At 55.6% G+C, this 20,287-nt stretch overlaps 2 protein-coding genes across 10 annotated transcripts in view; one reads left to right on the forward strand and one right to left on the reverse strand.

Moving 5' to 3' along the window:
* HRC (histidine rich calcium binding protein) lies at positions 1-4,219 on the reverse strand. Of its 2 annotated transcripts, XM_027619600.2 has the most exons (6): positions 2,039-4,219; positions 1,893-1,963; positions 1,312-1,380; positions 1,000-1,054; positions 485-521; positions 4-306 (listed from the first exon to the last, which is right to left on the reverse strand). In XM_027619600.2, exons 1-6 carry the CDS (start codon positions 4,044-4,046, stop codon positions 270-272), a joined length of 2,277 nt encoding a protein of 758 aa, XP_027475401.2. In that variant the 5' UTR covers positions 4,047-4,219; the 3' UTR covers positions 4-269. The 2 variants fall into 2 exon arrangements, with proteins under 2 accessions (XP_027475402.2, XP_027475401.2); XM_027619601.2 differs by lacking the exon at positions 1,312-1,380 and having other exon boundaries at positions 1-306.
* A 1,156-nt stretch (positions 4,220-5,375) lies between these two features.
* TRPM4 (transient receptor potential cation channel subfamily M member 4) overlaps positions 5,376-20,287 on the forward strand; it is a 35,581-nt gene continuing 20,669 nt past the window's right edge. For 3 of the 8 annotated variants that reach the window (XR_003524193.2, XM_027619002.2, XM_027619004.2), the window contains exons 1-12: positions 5,376-5,482; positions 5,773-5,840; positions 9,989-10,163; positions 10,454-10,634; positions 10,820-10,983; positions 11,991-12,174; positions 14,416-14,477; positions 14,622-14,813; positions 15,107-15,206; positions 18,836-18,948; positions 19,205-19,546; positions 19,719-19,853. Coding sequence is in view for 7 of the 8 variants with exons in the window: in XM_027619002.2 (XP_027474803.1) it covers positions 5,459-5,482; positions 5,773-5,840; positions 9,989-10,163; positions 10,454-10,634; positions 10,820-10,983; positions 11,991-12,174; positions 14,416-14,477; positions 14,622-14,813; positions 15,107-15,206; positions 18,836-18,948; positions 19,205-19,546; positions 19,719-19,853 (1,740 nt within the window). In the remaining variant the exon portion in view is untranslated. Of the gene's footprint in view, positions 5,483-5,772; positions 5,841-9,988; positions 10,164-10,453; positions 10,635-10,819; positions 10,984-11,990; positions 12,175-14,415; positions 14,478-14,621; positions 14,814-15,106; positions 15,207-18,835; positions 18,949-19,204; positions 19,547-19,718; positions 19,854-20,287 lie in introns of those variants that run through there. The other 5 variants (XM_027619003.2, XM_027619005.2, XM_027619006.2 and 2 more) reach the window with 5 other exon arrangements.

A 20,287-nucleotide genomic window follows, 5' to 3' on the forward strand; every position in this document is an offset into this window, starting at 1 on the left:
CCCGTGTTGACTGATTTATTTGTCAGGACCTTAGCAAAACCGACCTCCTCAAGAACCTGGGAGGCCAGACCACTCCTCCCTCAGACCCATGAGTCCAAGTCCGCAGTCCCCACCCGCGCCTTCCCTGGTGCTCCGAGAATCCAGCCCCCACGCCTGACAGTGAGGTTTCGGGGAGCATGTTTATTCATAACGCAATTCAATAAATATGGCTCGTGGAAAGGGGTTGGAGGGCCAGGGAGGTGCGTCTGCGCCGCAGCCGCACCGCTGGGTCAGGGTTCCGGAGTTTCCAGCATGTCCGCCAGGGCTCTGGAGAGGACGCAGAGGTTAGTCAGCCCAAGTGCCCAAAGCTCACCCCAGGCGCTTAGATGGAGATGTTAACCTGCCCATTTTACGGACAGGGGAATGGAGTCCCAGGGTCGTCCAGTCACTCAGCGGGACCTCGCCTCTCTAAGGGCCCTTAAACTGCCCCCCTCCACACACTTACTGGTACAGGGAGGAGGAGAAATAGTCCACGTAGCTTCCTGTGGGAGAAAAGATAAGAGGCTTGAGCGGTACACCACAGGCGAAATTAGGGGGCCACTGATTCACCGAATCCGGAATCAGAACTAGCTCCGCCCCCCCCTTTTTCTTAATTCCTTCCCTAAATTGAATTTCTTCTACTGGGACTCCTTTCAAGGTCCAGCGCCTCTCTCCTTGCTCCTGGTGTTCCCATTCTCCAGAAGCCCCTTTTCTTCCAGCTCTACCTGCTTTGGCCCCGCCCGTTCGTTTCTAGACCCACCCTTCAACCTTCCACCCCTTGCCTACTAAGTAGGCTTCAGCTCTAGCCCCACCGCTCCCTCGGTCCAGGCCCCGCCCCTCCGCGCGCGCCCCGCCCCTCCCGCCGACTCCCCGCCTTGGCCATGCCTCCGCGCCTAGCCACGCCCCACAACCTCCCGGGCCCGCCTGTCGGCTTTGGCTCCGCCTCCACGGAGTTTGCCCGGCTGGGCTCCGCCCACTCACCTGGAGTGCAGACAGTTTCGCAGACCAGCGGGCAGAGGTAGCAGAACTGGCAGTGCTGGGGGCGGGGATGGGGAGAGAGACAGAAGTATAAGACATGGTCGGGGCGGAGCCGGGATGGGGGCGGGTGCCGGACGGGGGCCCGAGTCGTAGGTTAAGGTCAGAGGCGGGATGGAGAGTGTGGAGTCAAGGCTGCACCAGGGATGGAGGCTTGGGTCAGTCTGAGGGCAGAGGCCAGGATTTGGGACTTGGGTGCCCAGAGGGCCCCCGGCCATCCTGGGGCCTGGTGGAACCTGGGTCCGGGGAAAGTGTCACCTGGCACTGGTCGCAGTGCTCCCCCATGTTATCCTCGTCGCAGTGACAGTTCTCACATTCAGTGCATCTCTGGGAACAGGAGGATTCTGGTTTGGGGACACCGTTTGGGAGCCACCCGCCAGTCCTCCACCCTGCCCCCTGGACATTTCCCCAACTCCCCACGCTCATTACCTCCCACACTGAGCTCAGCAGCTTCCCCCTTGTTCCCCTCTTGCAAGGTGACACCACATCCCCCTGTCACTGTGGGCTGGGCCTGTGGGTGTTCTCTTCATGCCTTCTCCCTATTCTCCCCACAACCTGCCAGGCCCCAGCCCCATTCCACCTGCCCCCTCTGCCGGACCCTCCCCTCCAACCCCATATCTGTAGGTACAGCTCAGGCCTCACTCCCTCCTGGACCGTTGGCCCAGCCTCCTCCCCAGCTTCCTGGCCTCCAGTCTGCCCCCTACATGGCCCTGGAAGGGCCTCTCTTCACCTGGCACTGCCCCTGCCCCTCCTTTGCTCAGAGCTGTCCCCAGGCACCTTAGAGCCCCAGGACAAACTCCAGGGACAGCCTGGAGAATGGACCTGGGCTGGGCACTTACATTGCAGAAAGAGCAGTAGCCACACAGGGACCCAGGCTGGTAGTTCCCGTACTCCCGGGCACCCTGCAGATCTGTGCGGACAGGAGAGCAGCAGTGAAGCGGCTTGACTCTGCTCCTCCCTGCCCCCACCTGGCCAGGTCACTTACCCGTGTCCTCGCCACTCTGCTCCTCACTGGAGCCACCTCCAGCCACCTCCCTCCTGGCCAGTGGGTTAGGGATGATGGTGAAGGGGAGCTCCTCTTCCTCCAGCCCCTCCTCCTCCTCCTCCTCCTCTTCCCCCTCCTGGTGGTCTTGGCTCAGTGGCGCGTGAACCTCAGCCCTCCCTTCCCTCTTCTCTTCCTCTTCTCCCTCCTCCTCCTCGTGGCTCACACTGAGGCCGTGACCTTCCTCATCATCGTCTTCATCCTTCCGGTCCAGGCTGCCATGGCGGGTGCCTTCTTCTCCCCGTTCTGAACTTTCATCATCTTCCTCCTGGGAACTCTGGTCCTCCTCCTTCTCCTCTTCCTCCTCAGAATCTCTCTCCCTCAAATGGCTTCTGTCCTTGACCTCCATGTGTTCTGGAGGCTGGTGGCTGATCTCATCTTCCAGGGACCCTCTGTGGCCAGTCCCTTCATCTTGGTGGCCTTGTTGCCTGTGGCTGGGAGCCTGGTGGCCAAGCTTGTCAGAGATGTCCTCATCTTCATCCTTGGGGCCTCCGTGGTGGTGATGGTCAGGGACTGCTGACTTATATTCATCTGGAAAGTCCTCCTCCTCAGTGCTCTTGGGGCCTGGGTGTTGGGAGCTTGCAACATGGTGGCTGAACTTGACTGTGATCTCCTCTTCCTCTTCGTCCTCATCTCCAAGGCTGTGAGTATGTCTGGGAATCTGGTGCCAGTGTTCAGTGGACACATCCTCATCCTCATCTTCTTCGTCTCCATAACCTAGGTGTCCGTGACTGGGGGTATGATGATGGTGTTCATCTGATACATCTTCATCCTCTTCCCTCCCGTGGCCTTGGTGCCTGTGGACCTGGTGTCCAGACTCAGTGGACATATCCTCTTCCTCATCTTCTCTGTGGCCTCGGTGTTCAGGACTGGGGCTATGACGATGGTGTTCATCTGAGATGTCCTCATCCTCTTCTTTCCCGTGGCCTTGGTGCCTGTGGACCTGGTGTCCAGACTCAGTGGACATATCCTCTTCCTCCTCTTCTCTGTGGCCTCGGTGTTCAGGACTGGGGCTATGATGATGGTGTTCATCTGAGATGTCCTCATCCTCTTCTTTCCCGTGGCCTTGGTGCCTGTGGGCGTGGTGTCCATACTCAGTGGAGACAACATCATCATCATCATCATCATCATCATCACCTTCTTCTTCTCCGTGGCCTCGGTGTCTGTGGCTGGGGACATGATGGGGATATTCATCTGAGGCATCTTCATCCTCTTCCCTCCCGTGGCCTCGGCGCCTGGGGGCATGGTGTCCATACTCAGTGGAGACAACATCATCATCAACATCATCATCACCTTCTTCTTCTCTGTGGCCTCGGTGTCCGTGGCTGGGGACATGATGGGGATATTCATCTGAGCCGTCTTCATCCTCTTCCCTTCCGTGGCCTTGATGCCTGTGGGCGTGGTGTCCATACTCAGTGGAGACCACCCCTTCCTCTTCATCTTCATCGTGCTCTTCTCTGTGGCCTCCAGGCACATGCCTGATGCTATGATGGTGATACTTGCTGGACTCAACTTCATCCTCATCCTCGTCCTGATGGCTGTGGCTTCTGTGGCTGGGGAAGTGGTGCCCGTGCTCATCTGAATCATCCACATCTTCGTTCCCATGGCCTCTGGACCCACAGGCCTGTCGAGCATGCTCTGTGAAGACCTCTTCATCAGGGATATTCTCTTCTCTGACCTCGTGGTCTTGGTACCTGTGGTCTCGGAGCCCATGACTGTATTCCCTGGAGACATCCTCATTCTCATCTCTGTGGCCTCGGTGGCTGTGCCTGGGGTCGCCAAACTCATCTGGCACATCCTCTGAGGGCCCCACGACTCCCGCATTGTTGTTCCAGTTGCTGGGGCCCGGCCCGGCCCCTCTCAGCTGCTGGGTCATGGCCGGGGGGAAGAGCAGGCTGACCACGGCAGCCCAGAGGAGAGAAGCGTGCAGCCATGGCCCACGGTGGCCCATGGGGACAGACAGGCAGCAGAGCTTCTCCCAGGGCCGGCTCCAGCCGGATGAGTGTTGGGGTCCTTGCCCCTTTTTGGGTCCTTCTGGTTCTTTCTGCCTGTGTTGTTCCCTTGCTGTGCTCCCCACTGCCTCTGCCTGGCTGCCTTCCTCCGGGCCTCACTGCTGGACACCCCTCTGAGGCAGTCTCAGGAGCCCCCTCACCCCCCCCCGGCCCTCCCTCCCCACCTCCCAGCCAATAGGGTCTCTCTCCTCCCCTCTCTGCAGCTAAATTTACTTTCAACCCTGAGTTATTCTGGGTCAGTCCCCGCCTGCCCCTCCCCTCCTGTTCCTCCTCCTCCCCACTGGGGAAGGGGTAGGTGAAGGGGTCTCAACTTGGCCAGGAGTGGGGGCCAAGGACTTGACTTGGTACTGCCAACAAGTTCATGTTTGGCAGCTGCAAAGATAATGGCTAGACTTTTAGTGGGTCAAGTTGGGGGGTGCCTAAGGCAACTGTGGGGGCTGGAAGGAGCCATTCGGGAGGAGAGACCCCTGCCATGGAAGGACTGGGGACTGGATTCTGGGGAGTTTCTGCCCAAAAGGGGAGCCTTTGCTGAGAGAGTGGATGACAGTATGGAGGCCCTGGACAGGGGTGGAAGGAACTCGCTCCAGCACACGCACCTATGACCTCCTGTCCCTGGAACTCGGAGCCAAGGGCAGAAGACCAGGCCAGGCCAGGGCTATAAATACAGCGAGGGGGGTGGGGGGCTCAGGTTACCCAGCTAGGCCGCAGCTGTCCCTGTCAGAGCTGCAGGAGACACGTGGTCCTGCCTGTCTGTGGGTCACTGTCTCCCACTCCTCACCCTGTCACTATCGCCCTGGCCCTTTGGGTCCCCAGCCCTCTTTATGGGTGTCCCTCTCTCATTTCTGTCACCCACTGTTCCCCAACCACAGGATTCTACTATCTTCCTGTCACTCTGAGCATCTGCTCTCCACCCAATTCTTTCTCTCTCTCTCTCTCTCTCTGAATCAGTGTAGCCCCTGAATCTCTGTTCACCCCCTTTCTGATTCTCTGCCCCCTACTTAAGTTTTTGTGCCAACCCTCCCCCCCTCCAATGGATTAATGTACCCTCTCCCTATCTCTGGCATTCCATCTTGGGTCTCTGTCCCCCTCTCTCTGGATCTCTGTTTCTCTCTCTCTCTGGTCTCTGACTTCCCGTTTCTGGATCTCTGTCCCCCTCTGGGTCTCCGTCTGGCCGTCCCGACTGGCCCTTTGCCCCGCCTCTCGCTCGACGCATCCACAAGACTCCCCGCCCCCCAGACCTTGCCCCGCCCCGGCTGGGAAGTAGCGGATCCGGTTTGTCCTGGGCGGGTCTGGAAGCCGGGTTGGTGGAGGGAAGGTAGGCAGCCGGATAGGTTGCGGAGGCTGCGGCAGCATGGTGGGTCCGGAGAAGGAGCAGGTACAGCGGCCGGACTCCCGGACTCTGGTTCCCAGAGAGGAGGGTGCTGGAGACCCAGATTCTTGGTTCAGATGAAGGAAGGGGTCGGGGTGGGGGGTCCCGGAGGTTGGGGGTCTCCGGACTCCTGGGTCCTTGGGGACAGATAGGAGGGGGGCTAGGGGAGTCCTGAGGCTGGGGGAGGAAGGCGCTGGGGTCCCGGACTCCTGGGTCCGGGGAAGGGTGCGGGGTGGGTGCTTCCGTGACCGATAGGACTGAGCTGGAGCCCTCCCACCCCTTGTTCCCGTCCTCAGAGCTGGATCCCCAAGATCTTCAAGAAGAAGACGTGCACGACATTCATCGTTGACCCCACAGATGCGGGGTGAGGAGTTCGCCCCTGGGATCGACCCCGGAGCGTCCCCAGAGCTCCCCGGCCCGCTGACCCCGCCCACCTCCTTCCCTCTACACCCCGCCCCGTCCCTGCGGACAATTCCAAGGGCGTGCCCTGGTGGCGCTCTCCCTCGGGAGGGTTTGGGTCCGTGCAGACTCTTCCAATTTCCCTTTGGTCAGGGTCAGTGTTAAAGCCCTGGGCTTCGTTCTGTTTCTTTCCTTCCCTGTGTCTCTTCTCTGCGTCTTCTTGCGTTACTTTCTTTTTCTCTTTTGGCCGTTTGTTTCATTCATTCATTCATTCATTCATACATCCAAGAAGCCCTCATTCAGTGCTCCCAAGGAAGCATAATTATCAGGAGCACAGGCGCTGCCAGGGTTCAGATGTCACCTGGGACTGGTGCTGTGTGGCTTTGGGTAAATCATTTCACCTCTCTGAGCCTTATCTGTCCCTTGGACATAAAGACAGGCCCTACCTCCTGAGTGGGCATTTATTGAGAGGATTTAAACAAGTACCTGCTTGTGAATTTCTGGAATGGGGCCCAGCACGTGGCTGGCGCTGGAAAATGCCTGCAGTGATCACTGAAAGGAAGCAGTGATCCTGTGTGCAGGCCCCGTGCTCAGGCTCAGTGGCCAGGGACACCTGCATGAGTCCCTTGGGGTGTTTGCCTACCTTGAGGAGCTCCCGGCCTTCAGGGACGGTCTCTCCAGTGGATTCTGGCTTTGAAATTGTTTTCAAGACAATCTTTGGGGCATGGGAAATGTCATCATTCCTAACTTAGTGTGTGCCGTGCACATCGTAGTGCAGTAAGTCTTGCAATGATGTCTAAATAAACAGATGGACGTTATCGGGGGTGAGTGCTCTAAACCTTTTTACTGATGGGGAGTGTGGCCAACGCAGTTGAGGGACCTCCGGTCTGGCGGGAAGAGGACTAAGGCAGAGAGATGGGAGCTCTGAAAGACGGGCAGCTGGGGCCCCGCCCGAGCCCCAAGGAGGGTCTGGCTACGGCTGGGGAGGGACACAGGGTGTCACTGGTGGCTTCTGGAGGAGGGGGGGCCTCACTAGGTGGCATGTGAAGGATGAGCTGGAGTTTGACAGTTGAAGGCAGCCGGGAGAGAAGAGCGTGGATTCAAAGGCGTGGGAAGAACATGTGCAAAGTTCAAGGTGCTGGAGGCCTCCATGGAGGAGGGCGGGCCAGGACCTTGGCCCTGGGGTGCTGGGGAGCAGTGGGAGGGGCGGGATCAGCTCTGGGTGTGGAAAGAGCCTCTGGGGGTTGTGTGAGGATGAATCGGAGTTCAAGGAGCCTCAGAAGAGGCTGGGCTAGTGTCTGAGTGGGACCGGAAGAGGCCTGAGCCAGGCCACCCCTGTGGGCACACAGGGTGGGGACAGGGACAGGAGCTTGTGGAATTGCTGGATTTGAAGAGTAAGAGGGGAGTGGGGGGGAGGATGGCTCCTGGACATCTGGTCTGGGACCTGAGAGACAGTGGGGTTGTCCCCGAGACGGGGAATCCAGGAGGATGAGCGGGTCGGGAATGTTGCCAAGCTTAGCGTGGGCCTTCAGGTGTTAGGGGACTTGGAGGGGACTAGGGGATGCTGCAGACCTGGGTCCGGGACTTCTGTCCAGCATTCGAGAAGTCTTAGTTGTAGACGGTAGCTGAAACTGTGGAAGGAGGTGAAATATCAGCGGGGAGACTGTGTAAAGTCAGGGAAGGTGCACTGGCAACTCTATGACCTTTTTTTTTTCTTTTGCACAGAAGAGTATTTTTATTTTTATTGTTTTTTATTTTTAAAGATTTTATTTATTTGAGAGAGAGAGAGCACAAGCAGGGGCAGGGGCAGAGGGAGAGGGAGAAAGCAGACTTCCCACTGAGCAGGGAGCCCGATGCGGGGATCGATCGCAGGACCCTGGGATCATGACCCGAGCCGAAGGCAGACGCTTAACTGACTGAGCCACCCAGGCGCCCCTGGAAGAGTATTTTTAAAAACCTGTCTCTGAATGCCTCAAAACAAACATGCCACCTCACAAGTCACCACAGTCTCCAGCACATCCACAGATTTCCACCTGATGCTTCTTCTTTTTCTTTTAAAGATTTTATTTATGTATTTGAGAGAGAACACCAGCGCGGGGGGGGGGGTGGGGTGGGAAGGGGGAGAAGCAGGCTCCTCGCTGGGCAGGGAGCGGGGCTCAATCCCAGGGCTCTGAGATCATGCCCTGAGCCAAAGGGAAGGCAGATGCTTAACCAACTGAGTCACCCAGGCGCTCCTCCACTTGATGCTGCTGCTTCTTCTTCTTCTTCTTCTTCTTCTTCTTCTTCTTCTTCTTCTTCTTCTTCTTCTTCTTCTTCTTCTTCTTCTTCTTTTTAAAGATTTTATTTATTTATTTGACAGAAAGAGACACAGCGAGAGAGGGAACACAAGCAGGGGGAGTGGGAGAGGGAGAAGCAGGCTTCCCTGCTGAGCAGGGAGCCCGATGTGGGGCTCGATCCCAGGACCCTGGGATCATGACCTGAGTCGAAGGCAGACGCTTAATGACTGAGCCACCCAGGCGCCCCTCCACCTGATGCTTCTTTCCCTTAAATTATTTGCTTGGCCCCTGGGGCATCAAGTTTGAGACCCATGCAGGGAAGCCATGTGGTCTGGGGCTCTGGGAACACCTCCACTCGAGGGAGGCACAGAGAAAGAGAAAAGCCACTGATGTGGCAGGGACAAGGCAGCCAGGGGAGCAGCTGTGCCCTGCCAACAGAAGGAAAAGATTTTTTAGCATCAGTCTTTGAGCTGTGACCAGTGCCATTTTGTGATAGTCACACGAGACCTGAATAGAGGCCATTGTGTTTGGGGATATGCTGGTCATTGCTGATCTTATCGGGAACAATTTCAGCTTTAGCGGCCACACAGAGGAAGGAAAGTACGAGGTAAGAAGTGCGGGGCACCTGGGTGGCTCAGTGGGCCAGCAGCCGGGCTGAGTGTATTCTGTTCATCCTGGGTGTGGGCTGATGGCCATTCTTTCAGTGTCTTTACAACTTTTAACAAATCCATGTACCACCAGTGGTATTATTCTGTGAAACTGGTCCTTAAGTTAAGGCTCACTCCGCTTACATAAATTCAGGTCTCCTCCACTATCTGAAATCCTTTCTGGAATCAGGGACTAAAGAGACGTAGATATATTTTCAAGTAAATTCTTCATTCCCCAAACCCATGTTGCTTGCTCTTTAAAACTCAGAGGCCCATCACTTGTCCATTTATTTAAGGGATGCGAGGGCTACTTGTACATTTAAGGGGAAAAAAAATTTTGTCTGATTACCATAAATGAAAAAACTTCCATTTGCCACAGAGAAAGAAGCAAGCCATAAAAGACCATCACAATGAGAAGCAAATGAAAGCACTTCCCTTCTAACTGGACATTGTTGGCAGCCCAATTTTCTGAGCCTGAGGCCAGCTTCTCTCTGTTAAAAAAAAAAAAGAGAGTATCGGGGCGCCTGGCTGGCTCAGTTGGTGTGAGCAGACGGCTCTAGATCTCTGGGCTGTGGGTTTGAGCCCCACGTTGGGGGTAGAGATTACTTAAATAAATAAACTTTAAGAAAGTGCCCAGCGAAGCCTCTCTCCTTGACAGTAATCAGGAGAACTGGAAAAGGCAAAGTTATTTAAAGCTCTGTGTGGCATTGGGCTGGAGTGGTTTCTCCGCCCGAGCCTGGTATGCAGCCCTCATTTCAGATTTCCCTGAAGACGGCTGTGTTACCCTTGTCTTGATCTGAGGAGGAAATGGGGGCTCAGGGAGGTGAAGCCCAAAGTCCCACAGCTGCCCCCGCCTCTGCGTGCTCTCTGAAACGCTCTGGATTTTCCTTTTCGTGGAATCTCGTCTGTTTGGACTGGGGGCAGCCCGGCCGGCCCCTGATGGCTGGTGGCGCTTCTGGAACGCGGGTGCAGTGAGGGCGGGGCCCTGTCCGCCTCCCCGCTCCAGCTTCCTCGAACCCCCGTGGCCCCCTTCCACCCCAGTGAGGGGCAGCGCCAGGGTCAGCACGGGCTATGTGTCTAACTGGGGGCTGGGGGGGCATGCAGAAGTGTGGGCGCTTCTACAGGATCCTTAGGGTCGGGGGAGGGGGGAAACCCCTGGGGTTCATGCTTCCCCCACCCCCGGTCCCCAGAGGAGCCCTGTGCCAGTGCGGGCGTCCCCGGAGCACTCACCCATCAGTGGCTGTGGAGGATGCCTTTGGGGCAGCCGTGGTGACCGTGTGGGACAGTGACTTGCACACCACGGAGAAGCCCACAGACGCCTATGGGGACCTGGATTTCCTGGGCGCCGGCCGCAAGGCCAGCAACGTGAGGCCTGCATGTCTGGGCAGGGCTGGGGTCAACGTGAGGCCTGCATGTCTGGGCAGGGCTGGGGTCGGTGAGCGGGGCTGCATGCGCCAGGGGCTCCCCGAGTCAGAGTCTGGGGGTGCTGCAGCTGAATGCTGTCTCCCCATTTGCCCATCCCTGTCTTCCCCTCTCCCCGAATCTCTCTCCCTCCACCCCCGTCTTTTCTAAGTCTGTCCCCTTTTCTCTGGGTCTCTGTCCCCTTCTCCGTCTTTGGCCCTTTCCCCGTGTCCTCTCCTCCTGTGTGTCCACAGTTCCTCCGGCTCTCTGACCGCACGGATCCAGCTACTGTTTATAATCTGGTCACCCACACATGGGGCTTCCGGGCCCCGAACCTGGTGGTGTCAGTGTTGGGGGGGTCAGGGGGCCCCATCCTCCAGACCTGGCTGCAGGACCTGCTGCGACGCGGGCTGGTGCGGGCTGCCCAGAGCACAGGTGACTGAGATTGGGTGGCTGGCTGTGCCCCCTGAGCCCGGGCCCCTGCCCATCTCCCCCACTGCTCTGGGATGTGGTCTCCCCCCAGCTCTGAGGGGGTTTTGGGCTCACTGTCTCTTCTCTCTCTCTCTGTCCCTACACACCCATGTCTCTGGACCTCACCATCACTCTCTGTGTCTCTCTAGGGGCCTGGATTGTCACCGGGGGGCTGCACAGGGGCATTGGCCGACATGTTGGTGTGGCTGTGCGAGACCACCAGACGGCCAGCACTGGGGGCACCAAGGTGGTAGCCATGGGCATGGCCCCCTGGGGCGTGGTTTGGAATAGAGACACCCTCACCAATGCCAAGGTGGGACCCAGAGTCTTGGAAAAGGAGGGGGCTGGGAATCCTGGGTCTGGGGGCCCGGACCCCTGGGTCTGAGGGAGGAGGTGGCTGGGAGTCTGGACCCCTGAGTCTGAGGGAGGAGGGGCTGGGGCCTGGACCCCTGGGCCTGAGGGAGGAAGGGCTGGGGGCCTGGACCCCTGGGTCTGAGGGAGGAGGGGGCTGGGGGGCTGGACTCCTGGGTCTGAGGAAGGAGGGGGCTGGGGGTCTGGACTCTTGGATCTGAGGGAGGAGGGGCTGGGGCCTGGGCTCCTGGGTCTGAGGGAGGAGGGGCCTGAGGGTGTACTCCTCAGGCTGAGGGAGGAGGGGCTGGGGGCCTGGACTCCTGGGTCTGAGGGAGGAGGGGCTGGGGGGCCCGAACCCCTGGGTCTGAGGGAGAACAGGGCTGGGGGCCTGGACCCCTGAGTCTGAGGGAGGAGGTGGCTGGGAGTCTGGACCCCTGGGTCTGAGGGAGGAGGGGCTGGGGGCCTGGACTCCTGGGTCTGAGGGAGAACAGGGCTGGGGGCCTGGACCCCTGAGTCTGAGGGAGGAGGCGGCTGGCAGTCTGGACCCCTGGGTCTGAGGGAGGAGGAACTGGGGTCTGGGCTCCTGGGTCTGAGGGAGGAAGGGGCTGGGGGCCTGGACTCCTGGGTCTGAGGGAGGAGGCGGCTGGAGGCCTGGACCCCTGAGTCTGAGGGAGGAGGCAGCTGGGAGTCTGGACCCCTGAGTCTGAGGGAGGAGGCTGCTGGGAGTTTGGACTCCTGGGTCTGAGGGAGGAGGGGCTGGGGGGCCTGGACCCCTGGGTCTGAGGGAGAACAGGGCTGGGGGCCTGGACCCCTGAGTCTGAGGGAGGAGGCGGCTGGCAGTCTGGACCCCTGGGTCTGAGGGAGGAGGGAACTGGGGGCTCGGACCCCTGGGTCTGAGGGAGGACGGGCTGGTGTCTGTCCTCCTGGTCCTGATGGAAAAATGCTCCGGTCTGGCCGCTTGTCCCCCAGGGCTCGTTCCCTGCGAGGTACCCGTGGCGTGGTAACTCCGAGGACGGGGTCCAGTTTCCGCTCGACTACAACTACTCGGCCTTCTTCCTGGTGGACGACGGCACCCACGGCCGCCTGGGCGGGGAGAACCGCTTCCGCCTGCGCTTCGAGTCCTACGTGGCGCAGCAGAAGACGGGCGTGGGAGGTGAGCGGCTTCCTCCCCCGGGGCCGCGGCGCGAGGCTCAGGATCCCCGTGGTCCCGTCTGGTGGAAGTTTGGGGATTGAGGGGCGGAGGAGTTACCGCTGGTCAAGCTCCTTCCCCCACTATTTGCTTTGTCTTTAAAAATCTTTGTCTCGAAATCTAAACTACACGAAAGCGGATGGCTCCGTGCAGTTTTAAGAAACTGAACCCGCGTGTGCAGCCAGCACGCAGATCAAGAAACCTATCACCGGCCCCCAGAAGCCTTTTCCTTCCCGCCCCGGGGGTCACCCCGGTCCTGCGTGTGGGGCGGGGAGGGGTTCTGACCGCGCTTCTGCCGCGTGTGAGCAGCATCCTACACCATCTGCACGTTCTTGACTCTGGCTTGCTGCAGTTGACATTATTTCTGTGAGATTCATCCCTATCATTGCACCAGTTGTGGTCCGTAAATAACCCATGGGCCAAAAAAGGAAAAAAAAAAAAAAAAAGCCAGAAAATATTTTGAACTGGATGGTAAGAAATATAGGACCTATGAGCACTTTTGGAATGGAGCTAAAGCGGTATCTAGAGGGAAATTTGTAGATTTAAATGCGTATATCAAAAAATGGAAGAAAGTCTGAAAGTCGATGATTTAAGCCTCCAATTAAAGACAAAACAAAACAAAAAACCAGAGGGGCACCTGGCTGGCTCAGTCAGTAGAGCATGTGACTCTTGATCTCCGGGTTGTGAGTTCAAGCCCCACATGGGGTGTAGAGATTACTTAAAAAAATAAAATCTTAAAAAGAAAAGAAAGAGGGGCGCCTGGGTGGCTCAGTCAGTTAAGCTTCTGCCTTTGGCTCAGCTCATGATCTCAGGGCCCTGGAATCAAGCCCCGCATCTGACTCCCTGCTCAGCCGAGAGCCTGCTTCTGCCTCTGCCTCTGTCCCTCCCCCCACTTGTGCTCTGTCTCTCTCTGTCAAATGCTCTCCCTCTCTCTCAAATAAATATATTTTTTAAAAAAGAAAGAAAAAAGGGAAAACACCTCCAAACTCCTTCTACCTGCCCGCTTTCCCCAAGCTGCGTTGAATTTATATGTCACTTTCTGATAGGTTAACGTGGTATCTGTTTTTCCATTTATTCAAGGCTGGTCCTGAAGTAAGGTTTGTCAATTTCCTCATAAAAATCTCATACCTTTCTGGATGAATTAATTCCCAGGTAATTTGCCATTTTTATGAAAACATGGATAATCTAGTTTGGAGAAAAGTTTTTTTTCTCAAAAAAAGTGATTTTTGTGTATTTTTTTGTATCAGTTCTCTTACCAGATTCTTATTAATATTTATTTATTTTGAGTGGAGTCTCTCCAATTTTCTGAGAATCTAAGTCATGTTTTCTTCCAAGAGATACCTTTGTCTCTTCCAGCTTAAAAAAAATACTAGTTTGCATTCCAATTTTACTTTCTTGCATCATTACATTAGCTCAAAACTCCTGGATGAGTGTGAATAGAAGTAACGTTGTCTTGTTTGTTATTTTACTGGGAATAGAATTAGTAGAAAACTATCTTACATGATTTTGCTGTTAGGCTTTGGAAATGTCTTTATTGTATTTAGATAGTTTCTTTCTTTCTTTCTCTTTCATTTAAAGATTTTATTTATTTGTTTTTGAGAGAGAGAGAAAGCAGGAGCAGGGAGAGGGGTGAGGGGCTGAGGGAGAAGCAGGCTCCCTGCTGAGCCTCAGGGCACCCGATACGGGGCTCAATGCAGGGGCTCTATGCGGGGGCTTGATGTGGGGCTTGATCCCAGGACCCTGGGATCTTGACCTGAGCTGAAGGCATACGCTTAACCGACTGAGACACCCAGGTGCCCTCTTTCTTTGGTTTTATTTTTAAGAAATCTCCACACCGTGTGGGGCCCAAACTCACAACCCCGATCCAGAGTCACATGCTCTACCAACTGAGCCAGCCAGGTGCCCCTAAATAGTCCTTTCTAGTCCTTATGTGGCATGTGACTCATGCCATAAATACCTGCTTCATTTGGGAGCCTAGGAGTCCAGGCCCCCAGCCCCTTCCTTCCCTGGGAAGTCAAGTATTACTGTCTTCAAAATCTGATCCTTCCTAACCTGCTCAAAGATAGGACAATTCCCGTGAGCCACAGGACACAGGATTAGGCAGAAGCCAAGTTTGTCCCAGGGATTCATGGGAAATGTGGTTCTTTCCCATCCCTGGCAAAGGCTGATGGGAGGTGACCAAGCCCCTGGCTCTCTTCTCCCCAGGGACTGGAATTGACATCCCTGTTCTCCTCCTCTTGATCGATGGTGATGAGAAGATGTTGAAGGTATAGGGTTTAAGTGGGGAGGTGGCTGGGAGCCCTGACTCCTGGCTCCTGAGTCTCAGGGGAGGACAGGGCTGGGGATCTGGACTCCAGGCGGGATGAACGCTTGCTTCCCCTGATCTGACTGCCTGCCCTTTTATCCTATAGCAGATAGAGAATGCCACCCAGGCTCAGCTCCCCTGCCTCCTGGTGGCTGGGTCCGGGGGAGCTGCAGACTGCCTGGCAGAGATCCTGGAAGACACTCTGGCTCCAGGGAGAGGGGGAAGCAGGCAAGGTGAAGCCCGGGATCGGATTAAGCGTTTCTTCCCCAAAGGGGACCCTGAGGTTCTGCAGGCCCAGGTATGACATTGGGGGCCCAACTCTGAATCCTGAGATGGGAGGGAGCTGGGGACCCAGGTCCCTGGGTCTTGAGAGATGAGGATGCTGAGGTCTTAGAGTCCTGGATCCTAGGGAAGAGGAGAATGGAGGCCCAGACTCATGGATTTGAGGGAGGAGAGGCCTGGGGGCCTGGACTCCCAGGTTCTGGGGGTCAAGGGTGCTGGGCATGTAGACTACTAGGTCCTGGAGGGACTGGTTTCCTGTGACTCTGCAGACAGAGTTGGGCTTGGGATGCGGAATTCGGTGTTCTGCAGGTGGAGAGGATCATGACCCGGAAGGAGCTGCTGACGGTCTATTCATCTGAGGATGGCCCTGAGGAATTTGAGACCATTGTTCTGAAGGCCCTTGTCAAGGGTAAGCCTTGGACCCCAATTTCTCTTCCTCTCTCAGCTCAACTTTGGACACTTTCTCGGCCTGGGCACTTTATCCATCCTCTCTAAAGTTGGGCTCCTTTTTATCTCTTTTCTTTTTCTTATTCCCCTTGGCAGTGTTTCTTGGGGCTTTGCGTGGTGCTGTTTGGACAGTTTTCCCAAGATACTTTCATTACGTTCCAACATTGTTTTCTTCCTGTTGGATTCATGCATGCATCCATCCATCTGTACATTGACCTTTCCATCTACCCATTGTTCCATTCATCCCTCATTCTCCCATCCATCCAATCATCCATTCGTCTTGCCTTCTACCCATCCTTCTACCTGTCCATCCACATATCCATTGACAGTTCCATCCACTCGTTCTTCCTTCCATCCATCTTTGATCCATCCATCCATCCATCCATCCATCCATCCATCCATCCTTCCATCCTTCCATCTATCTACCCACTCGCCCTTTCTTCCTTTCCTACATAGCTCCAATACGTTTTAAGCGCTGAGGGGTAGGGGAGTCAGAGATGAACCAGAGCACCATCTCCCATTGAGGAACTCCTGATATCTTACTACAGGAATGGATGATGAAAACCAAGGTTGGGAGCAGAATGGCCACCTGGTAGAGGCTAGGGATGGGGATCATGTATTCATTCAACAAACATCATCCTAAGCTCCAGAGACTAAAGCAGACCCATTTCTTGCTCTGAAGGACCACAGATCCTATCAGAGTTTTTTTTGACACAACCTTAAGTAAAATTGAAGACCAAAGCGTGGAGGGGGAAACCGCTGTCAGTAAAGAGACAAGGAGGAGGTGCTATTTAAATGGGTCTTGAAGAGCTAGTAGAATCTGGACTTAGTGAGATGGGGAGATAGGATAAATAAATGGTAAGGAGGATGCCTAGAACTCTGGGGATGAGGGCGGGGAGAGTCGTTTTTGGTGTCAGAAGTTTTACAAGGAAAACACCCACTTGGGTAAAAACTCCCAAGAGGCATTGTGCCAGCCCCAGGTCCCCACCCCAACTGTATCCGTCATGTTTTGTGGTGTGACAGAAAGAGCAATTACTTTTGACTTTGGAGTCAGATGAAGCTGAATTGGAATACCAGTTTGGCCCCTCCCCTCCTGTGTGACCTTGAGAAAGAGACCTCCCGCACTCTGAGCCTTAGTTTCTTTCTCTGAAAAGTGGAGATAACCCGAGCCGCAGGGACAGCTTATGAACAGTGCCTAGTCTCCAGGGATGGGCCAATAAATGGGAGCTCTTTTTTTTTTTTCTTTTTTTTAATTAAGTAGGCTCCCCAGCGTGGAGCCCAACATGGGACCTAAACTCATGACCCTGAGATCAAGGTGTGAGCTGAGATCAAGAGTCGGATGTTTAACCGACAGAGCCACCCAGACACCCAGGGAGCTCTTCTTAATAAAATTCCATTTCCTGTGGGGACACATCCCGTAAATAGCAGCGAATGGCAGTCAGTGAGCAAATCTGCTTCACTTCACAGAAGTTAATGCACCAGCCTCTTGGGAGAAAACAGGGCGGCTATGAAATGGGTGGGTTGTGGGGTTAGTGTTGTCAGTCCGTTGCCTGCAGAAGTGGCAGCGATCCCGCTCTGCTGGGGACATTGGAGCCGGCTGGGCGGGCTCAGTGATAGCAGAGTTGAATGGATGAAGTTTCAGCAGGTGAGGAAGGAAGGGGGGAGGAGATGCATGCTCCTTAAGAGTGTGGCATGAGCCCAGGCACTGTGCCAAGCATTTGGCAGACATTTTGCCCATGATCCTCCATTCCTGCTTGCAGGGGGGTGTGGGGCTGGGCAGAGAGGGTCGGAGGGCTAGAGGGATGGGACTTGGGGATTGATGAGCTGGGGGATGTGAAGGAAAGGGAGGGGCAGGGACAGCACAGGGACAGAGGGAGGGTCGGCCTCGTTGACTGGGTGGACAAAGGGGCCATCCCTGAGATACAGAACCCAGGGAAGGTCGGTTCTGGGGAAGATGCTGAGCTCCATATGGGACATGGCGAGCGTGATGGATGGGGGGAGGTCCAGGTGATAAATGGGGAGATATGTTAAGGCAGAATAGAAAGTGAGATATTATAATTTTTTTTCTTGTCTTGAAACTGTGAGGAAATTCAGGGAGATCTATAGAATCTTAGAAGATCCCACTGTGAATTTGCTTCTGGGTTTTGAAAAGAAATAAAGGGGCGCCTGGGTAGGTCAGTCGGTTGAGCATCCGACTCTTGATTTCAGCTTAGGTCTTGATCTCAGGGTAGTGAGTTCAAGCCCTGTGTTGGGTTCCACGTCCAGCATGGAGCCTACTTATAAAATATGTATATGAAGTTATGTGGTCCTAGGCATGTGACTGCCTCTGTCTCAACCTGTTTCCTCAGCCACTGGCCTTCGAGGTTCCACTGGCCCAGCTGCAGATTCCTCTCTGTTTGGAGCTCCATCCCACAGTTATTACCGTTAACAATGCTGTAAAGTGGGTACCATGATTATTCCCATTTTATAGATGAGGGAACAGAGGCTCGCAAGGCCCAGGGGCTTTCCTGAAAATACTCCATTGGTATTGCTGGAGCTGGGATTGGAACCCAGGTCTGCCTGCCTCAGAGCCCATTGTTCATCTGCACTCCACTAGATTGCCTAGTCCCGCCACTCCAGTTTTTAGAACAACCAAAATGGCCCTCCTTAGTTTTGGAAATCCATGTGAAGCAAGTGGACACAGAAGGAAAAATGGCACAGGTGCTCTGGACACCAGTGGTGTCTAGACTTTGCTTGACTTCTCCTTGGAACCTTTGCTGGATGCTTCAGATTCTTCTGGCCCCTCGTTGACCGTACATGTTTGGATCCGTTAATTGTTGTGTCAAAGTTTTAAAGGCCCTTTGCTCTTCCTCGTTCTTTTTAATGACCTCCAGGGCCTTCCGGAGCCCCTCTGCTGTTCGGATATTTTTCCCATCTCATTTTCATTTCTCTGTCTTCTCACAAATACGCTTATGTTTCTAGGAAATCAGAGTGACTCACATTTGCCGTCCCTTGCTGTGTTTGCCTGCACGCAGACCTTGGCTCAGGCCGCTCCTGCTGCCTTGGAAGTTTCTTTTCTCATCTTAGATGCACACCTCCAAATCCTGCCCATCTTTCAAAGCCCTACCTCCATGCCCGTCCTCTAGGAGGGCCCCTTGGATCACTCCATACCTCTGAGTGTAACCTCCCCTAATCACATTCTGTGCCCACCTCCGAGGGCACCAATCCCTTGGAGGGTAGTTACATGGTTTCGGAACACATTTCTCTGGAAGGATTTCCTTCAAGGCAGGGGCTGCATCCAGTTTCTTTCTCCATCCCTCCCATTGCCTGGTCCATAATTACGTCAGTAAATGTGAAATGGATACCTGATTGCCTTTCCTTCTTCTTGAGGACTCTAGAACGCTGGTCTGCCCTCTGCCCTGGGCTTAATGACCTTATGCTCGCAATAGCCTGACTTCTTAAAGACCCCAGACGCTACCCAACAACACCCCCTTTATATGGGGTTTAAATGTCCCGTATCTCCCATTGAAGCAAAACAGACATTCATCTGAAATTCCTACCCCCCCACCCCCACCCCCAACTTCTCGCGCCCTTGCCCTCTCACTCTTTCAGCTTGTGGGAGCTCGGAAGCTTCAGCTTACCTGGACGAGCTGCGTTTGGCTGTGGCTTGGAACCGCGTGGACATTGCGCAGAGTGAACTCTTCCGGGGGGACATTGAATGGCGGGTGAGGGGGCAGGGCCGGGCGGGCTGTGGATCCTGACAAGGGGGACGTGTTCTCCTCCCTGCCTGACTTCTTCCACATCTGGCTCGGTCTTCCATTCTTGTCCAGCATTCTCTTAACTGTCCATCTCTTCCCATCTTGTTTGCCCTCTCCCCATCCATCCATGCACCCACCCGTCACTCGTAGCTCTGTACCCCATCTCTTGTCCTTCACGTCTGACCTCACCTGGCCTTCTGTCTCTGTCATCTCTTCCTGCCAGTCCGTCCACCTGGAAGCCTCCCTCATGGACGCCCTCCTGAATGACCGGCCCGAGTTCGTGCGCTTGCTCATCTCCCATGGTCTCAGCGTGGGCCACTTCCTGACCCCGACGCGCCTCACCCAGCTTTACAGCGCAGCGCCCTCCAGCTCGCTCATCCGCAGCCTTTTGGACCAGGTGTCCCATGGCGCAGGCACCAAAAGTCCAGTCCTTAAATCCTCTGCGGAGCCCCGACCCCCTGACGTGGGGCAGGTGCTGCGGATGCTGCTGGGGGAGATGTGCGCGCCGAGGTACAGCGCTGGGGGCGCCGAGGATCCCCACCAGGGAGAAGGCTGCAGGGAGAGCGTAAGGACTAGGCCCGTGAGCCTGGGGGTGGGAGGTGGGGGGAAGCACTGAAGGATCTCGGGGCAGGCCTGGGAACGGGGTGTGCGCCCGGACGGGGGTGGGTGGGGGGGGGAGCTGATGGTTTGGGCGGAGTCAGGGGCCAGTCCTCACCACCCCCTCAACTTGCCTGCAGGTGGGTCTGCTCTCGGACAGGGCCCCCTCTGATCTCATGCTGGACGCCATCCTCGGGCAGGCCCCCTGGAGTGACTTGCTCCTCTGGGCGCTGCTACTGAACAGAGCTCAGATGGCCTTGTACTTCTGGGAGATGGTGAGTGCTGGTTTGATCTCTGAATCTACTTTCTTCTACACCCCTGTCCTTTATCCCTACTGAACCCCAGTGCCTGAGCAGTAAGAGTCCCTGACCCTGACGTCACTCCGACCCCCCACCCCGGCCTCTGTTCCTGATCTATGACTCCAGCTGCTGCTTCTCCTTCCCATCCCCCAATATCATGCGGTTCTCCTAACTCATGTCTTGTGTAAGCAATGTATATTGGGTATTTTCCCTTGTTCATACATGAGAACCAGTCTCATTCTTTTGGAATGGTTACCTATATGAGGAAGTTAGACGTTATCCTGTAACTGATGGGGAGTCATTTAAACATAGTTACACTTGTAGGGGTGCCTGGGTGGCTGTTGTTAAGCATCTGCCTTCGGCTCAGGTCATGACCCCAGGGTCCTGGGATCGAGCCCCGCATCGGGCTC

Source organism: Zalophus californianus, chromosome 17 (genome assembly GCF_009762305.2).
Source record: "Zalophus californianus isolate mZalCal1 chromosome 17, mZalCal1.pri.v2, whole genome shotgun sequence".
In the NCBI taxonomy this organism is placed as follows: Eukaryota; Metazoa; Chordata; class Mammalia; order Carnivora; family Otariidae; genus Zalophus; species Zalophus californianus.

Bases quoted from the DNA above. Each gene is read 5' to 3' on its own strand.
- HRC (XM_027619600.2), bottom strand. From the start codon at position 4,046: ATGGGCCACCGTGGGCCATGGCTGCACGCTTCTCTCCTCTGGGCTGCC. The intron at 1,964-2,038 runs GTAAGTGACCTG...CTGTCCGCACAG, and splicing joins GCAGAGTGGCGAGGACACGG to ATCTGCAGGGTGCCCGGGAG. The intron at 1,381-1,892 runs GTAAGTGCCCAG...TCCTGTTCCCAG, and splicing joins GCTACTGCTCTTTCTGCAAT to AGATGCACTGAATGTGAGAA.